The sequence below is a fragment of the Microtus oregoni genome, unplaced genomic scaffold (assembly GCF_018167655.1).
Source record: "Microtus oregoni isolate MIOR12 unplaced genomic scaffold, Mior012 000023F_ref0000262, whole genome shotgun sequence".
Classification (NCBI taxonomy): Eukaryota; Metazoa; Chordata; class Mammalia; order Rodentia; family Cricetidae; genus Microtus; species Microtus oregoni.
In genome coordinates this window covers 18831174-18844541 of record NW_024543082.1, presented here as the reverse complement: position 1 = coordinate 18844541, position 13368 = coordinate 18831174, and the positions used below count along the sequence as shown (strand labels likewise).

Genomic DNA, 13368 nt, shown 5'->3' with positions numbered 1-13368 from the left:
TGTTAGGTATTTTTTTCTAATGCAAGCTCTCTGCTGACACAAAAATACAATCAAGCCAAATCACAACAAGCCAAATTAAAGGAGGTCCAGGTTTAATGGGATTCCTGTGCTCTCTGGTGGCCCCAAGGAAAACTGGGAACCCGTGAATGTGACCGTGGGAGGGGGGCAGAAAGAGAAGAGACTATGAGGGAACTTTTCTGGGGAACAGTTTAAATAGACTGGGAGAGTGGCCAAGTTTTTGGTGGGCTGCCTTGACCCTCCTCCAATGTATGGGCAAGGTTTGGCTGGCACAGGGCGAGACTTCCAAAGATGGATGCCCAAGACAGGAAGTGACACATTCCACTTTCTTGTGTGCTTTTTGCCCTCAAAACAAGTTGTGATAATCATTTTAATTTCCAACTATAAGCTTTAAACCAAAACTAATCCAAAGAGATAGGTAAGAACACTATATACACATCAAAAGGAAAATTAAATAAAAAAAATTTCAGTTGTTAATGTTGATGCCCCAATTTGTCAAAGAAACATTATTACAACATAAATCACATAGTGACTCTCACATATTAATAGTAGGAGACTTTAATACCCCTCTCTGACCAATTGACAGGTCATCAGACAAAAACTAAAAAGAAATACTGGAGCTAACAGACATTATAAACTAAATGGGTCTAATAGATATTTATAGAATATTTCACCAAAATACACAGAATAGACCTTCTTCTCAGTACTTCATGGAACTTTGTCTAAAATTGACCACATACTCAGACACAAAGAAAATCTCAATAGATATAGAAAAACTAAAATAAATCCCTGCATCCAGTTGGATCACTACAGACTAAAGATGGATATCAGCAATAACAGAAGCAATAGAAAGCTTACTAACTCGTGGAAACTGATAAACTCTCTACTGATTGAAAAATGGATAAAGACAGACACACAGAGGCGGAGCAGCGGCTCAGCCAGATGCGGCAGAGCCGCGGCGGCCAGACGCAGCGGAGCGACACCGCATACAGAAAGAGGCTTTCAAGGACCGGCGCAGCGGCAGACCCAAGCGGCGGGGACAGGCGTGCAATAAGGAGAGCAGATCGCCCTACTACAATTGAATCAAAGAGGTAGGCCTTTGGTTGGCCAGACCACTGGCACACGGGGATCCTGGTCCTGTCCTGAAGATCCTTCGGAGGGGTGAGAGGGTTCATGGCCTGCAGCAGGAACCAACAAAGAGAGTGAGGGCATTTTGTAAGCAGAGCCCTTGGCCAGCAGGGAAACCTGATCCGGTTTTTAAAGGACCCATTGGATAGAATCAATAGGAGGAGATGGGCAGGCGCCAAGGCAAGAATTCACCCAATAATCTGAAAAACAACATGAAAACACCAGAACACAATGATCTTACAACAGAAGTATTTGAACAACCTAACACAGAAGAAGTGGAAAAAATTGACTTTATGAAGACAATAGAGTCCCTTAAACAACATGTAAAAAATGCCCTTATAAAAATGGATGAGAAGTATAACAAAAAGTTTGAAGAAATGAGTAAATATGTACATGATACCCTGGGAAACCAAGAAAAAACGATCAAACAGGTAATCGAAACAGTTCAAGAATTGAAAACTGAAATGAAGGCAAGGAAGAAAATACAAACTGAGGACCAGCTGGATATGGAAAATCTAGGCCAACGAGCAGAGTCTACAGAAACAAGCATAATCAATAGAATACAAGAGCTAGAAGAAAGAATCTCAGATGCTGAGGAAACCATAGAGATAATAAATGAACAGATCAAAGAAAACAGCAAAGCCAACAAATTCTCAACACAAAACATTCAGGAATTATGGGACACAATAAAAAAAACAAACCTAAGAATAATAGGAATAGAAGAAGGCTCAAAGGCCCAGAAAATATTTTCAACAAAATTATGGAAGAAAACTTTCCCAACTTAAAGAAAGATATTCATTTAAATATTCAAGAAGCATACAGAACACCAAACAGACTGGATCAAAGAAAAACATCTCCTCGCCATATAATAATCAAAACACAAAATATACAGGTTAACGAAAGAATATTAAGAGCTGCAAAGGAAAAAGGCCAAGTAACTTATAAAGGTAAACCGATCAGACTTACACCTGACTTCTCTATGGAAACTATGAAAGCCAGAAGGTCCTGGATAGAGGTTCTGCAGAAGCTAAGAGACCATGGATGCAAACCCAAACTACTATACCCAGCCAAGTTATCGTTCATTATCAATGGAGAAAACAAGACATTCCAGGATAAGAACAAATTTAAACAATACGTAGCCACAAATCCAGCCCTACAGAAAGTAAGAGAAGGAAAATCGCAACCCAAGGAATCCAACACTGCCAACACTGCCTACAATAACCCAGGCATCTAATGACCCTTCACGAGCACATCTCAAAGAAGGGAGACACACAATCTCTACTACCAAAAGCAATAAGAATAACTGGAGTAAACAACCACTGGTCATTAATATCACTTAATATTAATGGGCTCAATTAACCTATAAAAAGGCACAGGCTAAAAGATTGGATATGAAAACAGGATCTAACATTCTGCTGTTTGCAAGAAACACATCTCAACCACAAAGACAGGCACCTACTCAGAGTAAAGGGTTGGGAAAAGGTGTTTCAAGCAAATGGTCCTAAGAAACAAGCAGGTGTGGCCATACTAATATCTAACAAAATTGACTTCAAACTAAAATCAATCAGAAGAGACCGAGACGGTCACTTTATACTCATAACAGGAACAATTCATCAGGAGGACGTCTCAATCCTGAATATATACGCCCCCAATATAAAAGCACCTACTTATGTAAAAGAAATATTACTAGAACTCAAGGCAGACATCAAACCACACACACTAGTAGTAGGAGATTTCAACACACCTCTCTCTCCAAGGGACAGGTCAATCAGACAGAAACCTAATAGAGAATTAAGAGAATTATTGGAGGTAATGAAGCAAATGGACTTAACAGACATCTATAGAACATTCCACCCAAATAGGAAAGAATATACCTTCTTCTCTGCAGCTCATGGAACCTTCTCAAAAACTGAACACATACTCGGAAACAAAGGAAACCTCCACAGATACAAAAAAATATCAGTGTCCACCTGTGTCTTATCAGATCATCACGGATTAAAGTTAGAAGGCAACAACCACGCTGCCCCCCAAAAACCGACAAACTCATGGAAACTGAACAGTCAACTACTGAAACACACCTGGGTCAAGGAAGAAATCAAGAAAGAAATTAAAGTCTTCCTTGAATTTAATGAAAATAAAGGGACAACATACTCAAACCTATGGGACACAATGAAAGCAGTGCTAAGAGGAAAGTTCATAGCACTAAGTGCCCACTAAAAGAAAACGGAGAATGCATACATTGGGGACTTAAAAACACACCTGAAAGCTCTAGAAAAAAAAGAAGCAGACGCGCCCAGGAGAAGTAGAAGACTGGAAATAATCAAACTGAGGGCTGAAATCAACAAAATAGAAACACAGAAAACAGTCCAAAGAATCAATGAAACAAAAAGCTGGTTCTTGGAGAAAATCAACAAGATCGACAAACCCCTATCCAAACTAATTAAACGACAGAGAGAGAACATGCAAATAAATAAGATCAGAAATGAAAAGGGGGACATAACCACAGACACAGAGGAAATTCAGAGAATCATTAGATCATACTACAAATGCCTGTATGCCACAAAACTGGAAAATACAAAAGAAATGGACATTTTTTTAAAATAAGTACCATATACCAAAGCTAAACCAAGACCAGGTGAATGATCTAAATAGACCGGTTACTCGCGAAGAATTAAAAATGGTTATCAAAAATATCCCTTCGAAAAAAAGCCCAGGACCAGATGGTTTCAATGCAGAATTCTACCAGAACTTCCAAGAAGAACTAATACCTATACTCCTTAATGTATTTCACAATATAGAAACAGAAGAGTCATTGCCAAATTCCTTTTATGAAGCTACAGTTACCCTGATACCAAAACCACACAAAGACCCAACCAAGAAAGAGAATTACAGACCTATCTCACTCATGAACATCGACGCAAAAATTCTCAATAAAATACTGGCAAACCGAATCCAAGAACACATAAGAAAAATTATCCATTATGATCAAGTAGGCTTCATCCCAGAGATGCAGGGCTGGTTCAACATACGCAAATCTATCAATATAATCCACCATATAAATAAACTGAAAGAAAAAAACCATATGATCATTTCATTAGATGCTGAAAAAGCATTCAACAAAATTCAACACCCCTTTATGATAACGGTCTTGGAGAGAATAGGGATACAAGGGTCCTACCTAAATATAACAAAAGCTATTTACAGCAAGCCAATAGCTAACATTAAATTAAACAGAGAAAAACTCAACGCCATCCCACTAAAATCAGGAACACGACAAGGATGTCCACTCTCTCCATACCTCTTCAACATAGTGCTTGAAATTCTAGCAATAGCAATAAGACAACATAAGGAGATCAAGGGGATTCTTATTGGAAAGGAAGAAGTTAAGCTTTCGTTATTTGAAGATGATATGATAGTGTACATAAGCGACCCCAAAAATTCTACCAAAGAACTCCTACAGCTGATAAACACCTTTAGTAATGTGGCAGGATACAAGATCAACTCCAAAAAATCAGTTGCCTTCCTATACACTAAGGATAAGGAAGCAGAGAGGGAAATCAGAGAAGCATCACCTTTCACGATAGCCACAAATAGCATAAAATATCTTGGGGTAACTCTGACAAAGGAAGTGAAAGATCTACTTGACAAGAACTATAAGTCATTGAAGAAAGAAATTGAAGAAGACACCAGAAAATGGAAAGACCTCCCTTGCTCTTGGATTGGGAGGATCAACATAGTAAAAATGGCAATTCTACCAAAAGCAATCTATAGATTCAATGCAATCCCCATCAAAATCCCATCAAAATTCTTCACAGATCTGGAGAAGACAATAATCAACTTTATATGGAAAAACAAAAAACCCAGGATAGCCAAAACAATCTTATACAATAAAGGATTATCTGGAGGCATTACCATCCCTGACTTCAAACTCTATTACAGAGCTACAGTATTGAAAACAGCTTGGTATTGGCATAAAAACAGAGAAGTCGACCAATGGAATCGAATAGAAGACCCTGACATTAACCCACAAGCCTATGAACACCTGATTTTCGATAATGGAGCTACAAGTATACAATGGCAAAAAGAGAGCATCTTCAACAAATGGTGCTGGCAAAACTGGATGTCAATCTGTAGAAGAATGAAAATAGATCCATATCTATTACCATGCACAAAACTCAAGTCCAAATGGATTAAAGACCTCAATATCAGTCCGAACATACTGAACCTGATAGAAGATAAAGTGGGAAGTACTCTACAGCACATGGGCACAGGAGACCACTTCCTACGTATAACCCCAGCAGCACAGACACTAAGGGCAACATTGAATAAATGGGACTTCCTGAGGCTGCGAAGCTTCTGTAAAGCAAAGGACACTGTCACTAAGGCAAAAAGGCAACCCACTGACTGGGAGAAGATCTTCACCAACCCCGCAACTGACAAAGGTTTGATCTCCAAAATATATAAAGAACTCAAGAAACTAGGCTGTAAAAAACTAATCAACCCAATTATAAAATGGGGCACTGAACTGAACAGAGAATTCTCAACAGAAGAACTTCAAATGGCCAAAAGACACTTAAGGTCGTGCTCAACTTCCTTAGCGATCAGGGAAATGCAAATCAAGACAACTTTAAGATACCACCTTACACCTGTCAGAATGGCTAAAATAAAAAACACCAATGATAGCCTTTGCTGGAGAGGTTGTGGAGAAAGGGGTACACTCACCCATTGCTGGTGGGAATGCAAACTTGTGCAACCACTCTGGAAAGCAGTGTTTCGGTTTCTCAGGAAATTCAGGATTAACCTACCCCTGGATCCAGCAATACTACTCTTGGGAATATACCCAAGAGAGGCCCTATCATACAACAAAAGTATATGCTCAACTATGTTCATGGCAGCATTGTTTGTAATAGCCAGAACCTGGAAACAACCTAGATGCCCTTCAACGGAAGAATGGATGAAGAAAGTATGGAATATATACATATTAGAGTATTACTCAGCAGTAAAAAACAAGGACTTCTTGAATTTTGCATACAAACCGATGGAAATAGAAAACACTATCCTGAGTGAGGTAAGCCAGACCCAAAAAGAGGAACATGGGATGTACTCACTCATATTTGGTTTCTAGCCACAAATAAAGGACATTGAGCTCATAATTCATGTTCCTAGAGAAGCTAAATAAGAAGGTGAATCCAAAGACAAATACATAGGCATCCTCATGAATATTAACCTTCATCAGGCGATGAAAGGAGACAGAGACAGAGACCCACACGGGAGCACCGGACAGAAATCTCAAGGTCCAAATCAGGAGCCTTAGGAGACGGAGCACGAGCAAGGAACTCAGGACCACGAGGGGTGCACCCACACACTAAGACAATGGGGATGTTCTATTGGGAACTCACCAAGGCCAGCTGGCCTAGGTCTGAAAAAGCATGGGATAAATCCGGACTAGCTGAACATAGCAGACAATGAGGAATACTGAGAATTCAAGAACAATTGCAGTGGGTTTTTGATCCTACTGCACGTACTGGCTTTGTCTGAGCCTAGGCAGTTTGGATGCTCACCTTACGAGACCTGGATAGAGGTGGGCAGTCGTTGGGCTTCCCACAGGTCAGGAAACCCTGATTGCTCTTTGAGCAGATGAGGGAGGGGGACTTGATCGGGGGAGGGGGAGGGAAATGGGAAGCGGTTGCGGGGACGAAGCAGAAATCCTTAATAAATAAATAAATTTAAATATAAAAAAATAAAAAAAAAGAAAAATGGATAAAGACAAAAGTACAGGAAGAAATTTAAGACTTTTTAAAATTGAAGGAAAATGAATACACAGCATAACCTAACTCATGGTTTACAATGAGTGTGGTTCTAAGAGGAAAGTTCATAGCAATAAGTACCTACCTAAAAAAATCTAGGGAGATCTCACACTGGCAACCTCACAGCATAACTGAAAACTCTAGAACAAAAGGAAGCAAGTTAAGTAGAGTAAAGTAGATGGTAGGAAGCAATCCAACTGAAAGTCAAAGTCAATAAAATAGAACCAAGAAAACAATGCAATGAATCAATGAAAGAAATATTGGTTCTTTGAAAAAAATTACTAAGACTGATAAACCTTTATCCAAATTAACTAAAGGGCATAAAAATGTTCAAATAAATAAAATCAGAAATGAAAAGGAGTATGTAACAACAGACACCAAGACCATATTAAAGGCTGAGAGAGGTGGAGCCCATATCTAGAGCTGCAGCTACCATACAGCTGACCATTGAAAAAAACCACTCCATGTCAGAAAAAGCTTTTAGATACACAATAGGTGAGATTTAGACATAAAAGAACACCAAATGAGACACAGGGTGTTGAGATAATGTATGTAGTCTTGGGAGAGAGAGAGAGATAAAGAGTAAAAACATTTATAAAAAGAAACAAATATTTTAAACAATAAAACAGTCTTTAAGAGGCAATAAAATCATATAAAACAAATAAGCCATATAAAATGAAAATGCATGGCAAGTCTGGATTATGTATATTATTGTGTGTTCTTTTAATTTTTTGACTTAGAATGAGCTAACTACAGAGAGACATTTCATTGTATGGGCTGCTAAGCTAAATGAACAATATATTTTAAAAACATTTGATTTAAAAATTTGAGTCTAAGGATATGTTACTTTGAAAAGACATCCTGCTTTTGTTTTCAGAGATGAGAACCTGTGGATTCCTTCCAGGCTAATGTGGTTTGATGGAACAAAACCTGTAAGGTCTCCATGAACCTTAAAATAGTTTGCCTAACAAACAACAGAAAACAGTTGGATGAAAACAATGCCCAAATTCCTGAAAATGATTGTTTATAAATGTTTGTTTTCATTAAAAGGGGACAGATTGTAAGTAGTTAACAATCACAGTCAATCTCTTTCTAAAATAGGGAGCGTATGATATAGAATTGAATACTTTACATTAGTATGGACATTGCTAGAAATATATAGAAGCCAGGAGATTCAGGCTTTACAAAAACAATAATAAAAAGATTTGAAATAATTGAGGAAATTATTGAAGCTGATGAACAGAGGGAAAAGGCACAAGGACAGGATTCAACATCACCGGTAGCTGTCAGAGATGACTTACCCAAGGTTTTAGCTTTGTACCCTGTAATCTACTCTGACAAAACATCAAGTTCTAAAGGCCTAAAAGGACCCAAAGAAGGTAGATGGATACCTATAGGAATGAATGATCTAAAAAAAATTAAGCAAGCTGTTGTAATTTATGGCTTGCATTCCACATTTGTTAAAGAAATGATAAAGACTTGGGCTTCTAGCATCAAAGCAACACCACCTCATTTTTTTTAAATTAGTTTCAGTAGTCTTGGATGATGGACCTCAATTAATGTTTAAAATTTATTTCATAGAAGAAGCCAAAATAGTGTAACAACAGGGAAAATCAAAAGGCCTTGAGACTTCCCAAGGTCAAATTCTTGGTGAAGGCCCTTATGCTGACTCACAGGTTCAAGCTCTTTTCAATGAAGAAATCTTGTCCCTATGCCACACAGCAGCTTTAAATGCTTGGGACAGGATTCAAAAATCAGGAAAAAGAATTGAATCATATATCAGGGTTAAACAGGGCCAGAGAGAACCCTTTACTGACTTTTTACAAAGAATAAGTAAGGATGTACAAAAAAGAGTAACAGACCAAGATGACAGAAGAGTAGTTATTGAATCTATGGTTTTTGAAAATTCCAACTTAGAAAGCAAAATGATATTTGGGTCTTTAAAGGTTATATCAGCACCTATGAATGAATGCATCCTGCATACAATTAACATTGAGACATTTGACAATAATACTGAATCTTGGGTAGGAAAAGCAATTTCCGAAGGAATAATGAGACATCAAAATGCCAAACGTTTTAATTACAGTAGAAGAGGACATCAGAGAAGGGAATGTAGACAAGGAATTCCAAGGAATAATATCTCCTCTGAGAATGGCAGGAGTAGGAGGATTCAGCCTTCAGGTATATGTAGAGAATGTGGCAAAGCCCAACATTGAACCAATGAATGCAGATCAACAAAAGACAGACAAGGCAATCTGATACTATCCAGAAACTCATTGAAAGGCCTCTCGCAGACCCCCAAGCCAAAAGTGGCCCAGTCATTCCCAGTAACTGTGGAAGACATGTCTTACCAGGAAAATTAAAAAATCCAGAGATTTCTGTAAAAGACCATCCTGTTCTAAATGATGGCATAAACATGGAGGATGAGTCAAAAAATTGCAATAGAAAATAAGAAGCATATATTCTGGCAGACTTCTGATCAAAGAACAAAACTAAGAATGCATATAAATGGCATTGTAATTGTTGGTTTGATAGGCACAGGTACAGATATGAGTGTCATTACTCCAGAATCTTGGCATCCAAATTAGCCACTTCAAGAGGCAGATGTTCAATTACTAGGAATTTTATCCATATCTCAAGTTAAACAAAGCATGAGATGGGTTGACTGTATTAGGCCAGAAGGTCAAAAAGTGAAGCTGAGGCCATATCTGGGTAATATTGCAGTAAATTTATGAAGTTGTGACCTGCTACAGCAAAGGAATACCCAGGTTAACATTTCTGCAGTCCAGGAACTCATTATTCTGGTAACGATATTATAAGGTACTACACACAACGGTCACCAGCCATTTAGGCTGTACAAGAACATAAAGCAACTAGCAAACCTTTAGAGTCACCAACAGCTCTACCTTTAAAATGGTTAACTAAGGAGCTTATATGGGTTAAACAGTGGCTTCTTGCTGAAGATACCTTGCAGGCTTTAGAACAGCTGGTACAAAGCAACTAGATGCTCACCATATTGATGATATTCAACCAGCCCTTGAATTCTTCTGCATTTGTTGTAAAAAAAAGAAATGTGGTAAATGGAGAATGGTGACAGATCTAAAAGCTGTCAGCAAGGTAATTCAACCTATGGGCCCTCTACAATCTGGAATCCCTCCGCCTTCTCTATTACCAAAAGGATGGCCTCTTATAGTTATTGACTTGAAAGATTGTTTCTTCACTATACCTTTACAAGAAAAGGATAGAGAAATCTTTGCCTTCACATTCCTAATTATAATAATAATTCTCAGCCTACTAGGAGATATCAATGGACTATCCTCCCACAAGATATGCTCAATAGCCCTACATTATGCCAATACTTTGTAAGTCAGCCATTGGAAATAAAACATAAGCAATTCCCTAAATCTATAATCTACCATTACATGGATGACATTTTGATATCTGATTCAAACATGGATACTTTAGAATGTTTGAAGAAGTAAAGAAAGTTTTGACAAATGGGGATTACAGATTGTTCCTGAAAAAATAGAGAAGAGATCCTATCAGTTACCTAGGCGATGAAATTGGTTTGCAGAAAATTAGGACACAAAAGGCACAAATTAGGAGAGACCAGTTGAGGACTCTTAATGACTTTTAAAGATTGTTAGGAGACATTTCCAGTCTATGACCAGCTGTTGGGATAACACCTGATTTAATAATTCATTTAAACAAAACCTTAGATGGTGATAAAGATTTGAATAGTCCCAGAAAATTAACTGCTGAAGCAGAATAGGAATTGACAATTGTTGAGGAAAAATTACAGGAGGCACATGTGAATAGGGTGAATTCAAATCTTAATTGTATTTTAGTCCTATTTCCTTCCAGAATTCCTCCTACAGGAATTTTAATGCAGATGATAACATGTAAACCAAGTAAAAAATTAAAAACTTCTGTGAAAAAAGTCTCTGAACTAATTAAAAAAGGTAAATTGAGTCTTCGTCAATTAGCAGGTATAGATCCAGCAGAGATTGTAGTGCCTTTCGCTACTGATGAAATAAAACATTTATGGGAGACAATGAACCATGGCAAAAAGTTTGTGCTAATTTTTTGGAGAAATTAATAGCAATTATCCCCAAAGTGATAGACTTAACCATATAAAGAGGACTTTTTGGATTTTTCTCCAAATTGTATGTGATGCTCTAATAATTGGAGCCCATATCTTTTATACTGATGCAAAAAAATCAAGGAAGGCAGGATACAAAGCAGAAGAATTATGTAAGGTGGAACAAAGTCCTTATAATTCTGTCCAGAAGGCAGAATTATATGCTATTCTCATGGTGCTAAGGGATTTTAATGAACATCTTAATATAGTTACTGATTCACAATATGCAGAGAGAGTTGTCTTGCATATTGAAACCATTGAATTTATACCAGATGATGCAGAATTGACTTCATTATTTATCCAGGTGCAAGGCATAATCAGGAATAGGCTTTGTCCTATATACATAACACACATCCAACCCCATATTGGTGTGCCAGGTCCTATAGCACAAAGTAATGCAGAAATTGATAAATTATTGATTAGAAGCATGTTGCAGGCCTCAGAATTTCATAAAAACATCATGTCAATATCAAAGGTTTAAAGAAAGAGTTTTGTATTACATGGCAACAAGCTAAGGAGATTATAAAGAGATGTCCTGCTTGCTCTTTCTATAATCAAACACCACTACCTGCAGGGACTAACCCGAAGGGTACTCAAAGGAATGAAATCTGGCAGATGGATTTGTTGGATGTATTCCACTTTGCAGAATTTGGAAAATTAAAATATGTACACCACACCATTGACACTTATTCAGGTTTTCAGTGGGCAACTTCTTTGATTCAGTAATCATACATTTATGAGAAATTATGGCCATCATGGGTATACCTGCACAAATAAGGACATAAAGATCCAGCATATGTCTCTAGGAAAATGAAACAATCTTTTGCTTACTATAATATTAAGCGTATTACAGGTATTATACCACACAATCCTACAGGTCAGGCAGTTATAGAAAATTCAAATTGAACTATAAAGGATATGTTAAACAAACAGAAAGGGGTAGAAAATGTCCTCAGAAATAGATTACATAATACTTTATTAACCTTGAATTTTATTAATGCTAATGAGAAAGGGACAACAGCAGCAGAGAAACATTGGATAAAAGAAAAGTCTTCTAAATTAAATCAACCGGTTTATTTCAAGGATGTGCTGATCTCACAATGGGAGCCAGGAGACATGCTGCATTGGGGAAGGGGTTTTGCTCTTGTTTCCACAGGAGAAGAAAAACTATGGATACCATCAAAATTAATAAAGATTTGGTTTGAAAATGAGAAACCTCTTTTTTTTTTTATACTTTTTCGAGACAGGGTTTTTTTGTAGTTTTGGAGCCTGCCCTGGAACTAGCTCTTGTAGACCAGGCTGGCCTCGAACTCACAAAGATCCGCCTGCCTCTGCCTCCCGAGTGCTGGGATTAAAGGCGTGTGCCACCACCGCCCGGCTGAGAAACCTCTTAAAAAAGAGAAATGACAGCTCATCCACAATGGTGAGAACCACATAGGTTGTAAGGAAAGCATATATGTTTGGGACAGAGTTCTGTTCTTGTCTTTGCAGGAAAATGCTCATCTTGAAAAATTCAAGAGACCCTGGATGTTTGCATGATCACAGAAGGAAAAATAACTATCCAATAAAAATCATCAAGAAAAATGAATACAATTTGTAAGTACGGTTATTGAAACATATACATTTATACATATGTATGTATATATATTTATGAATATAAAGAGCTGGCTTTGGAGTTGGACACTGGCTCTATCCCTCTCTAAATCCAAGCCTGTTGTTAAAATAAAAATTCAGAGTTTCTGTCTCATATCAGAAGCCATGAAATGGAACAGAAAGAAAGAAGAATTTTTTTAAAAAATTTACTTTTCTTCATATCTATTTTTGTCTCTATCATACTTTTCATTGAATATGTATGTCTGTATATGTCTATATAAGTAATGTTTAAGTTTTCCACAATAAACAATGAATTTTCCTGCAGTAATCTTTGAAATTTTCAGGAAGAAGTTGGGGCCCCACAACAGCAAATCCAACTGGTTCATATGATGTCATGATGCTGATAGCACTACTACAAGACCTGTTTTGGGCTGCTCAAGATGGTTCAAAGTTGGTTAGCTGAAATGGTGCACTTTTTTATTACACTGTTTTGGCCAGACCTTCAAACTGGAACCTCAGGAAAACCCTACCAATTACTCAGAGACTATTTGCAATTATACTAAACAGTAATCTTGAACCTTAACCATCATTTTATTTTCACAGGATCCCATAGTAAGAACACCACCTCCATGACAGCTGGAAGTAATTTAGAAGATGACGTCCCCTCTCCCAACAAAGTTT

General features: G+C 37.5%; 1 protein-coding gene across 1 annotated transcript in view; it reads left to right on the top strand.

Moving 5' to 3' along the window:
• The first annotated feature begins 915 nt into the window (after positions 1 to 915).
• LOC121461611 (cell surface glycoprotein CD200 receptor 2-like) overlaps positions 916 to 13368 on the top strand; it is a 40944-nt gene continuing 28491 nt past the window's right edge. The window contains exon 1 of the mRNA XM_041672705.1: positions 916 to 1051. Coding sequence (XP_041528639.1) covers positions 916 to 1051 — 136 coding nt within the window. The remainder of the gene's footprint in view (positions 1052 to 13368) is intronic.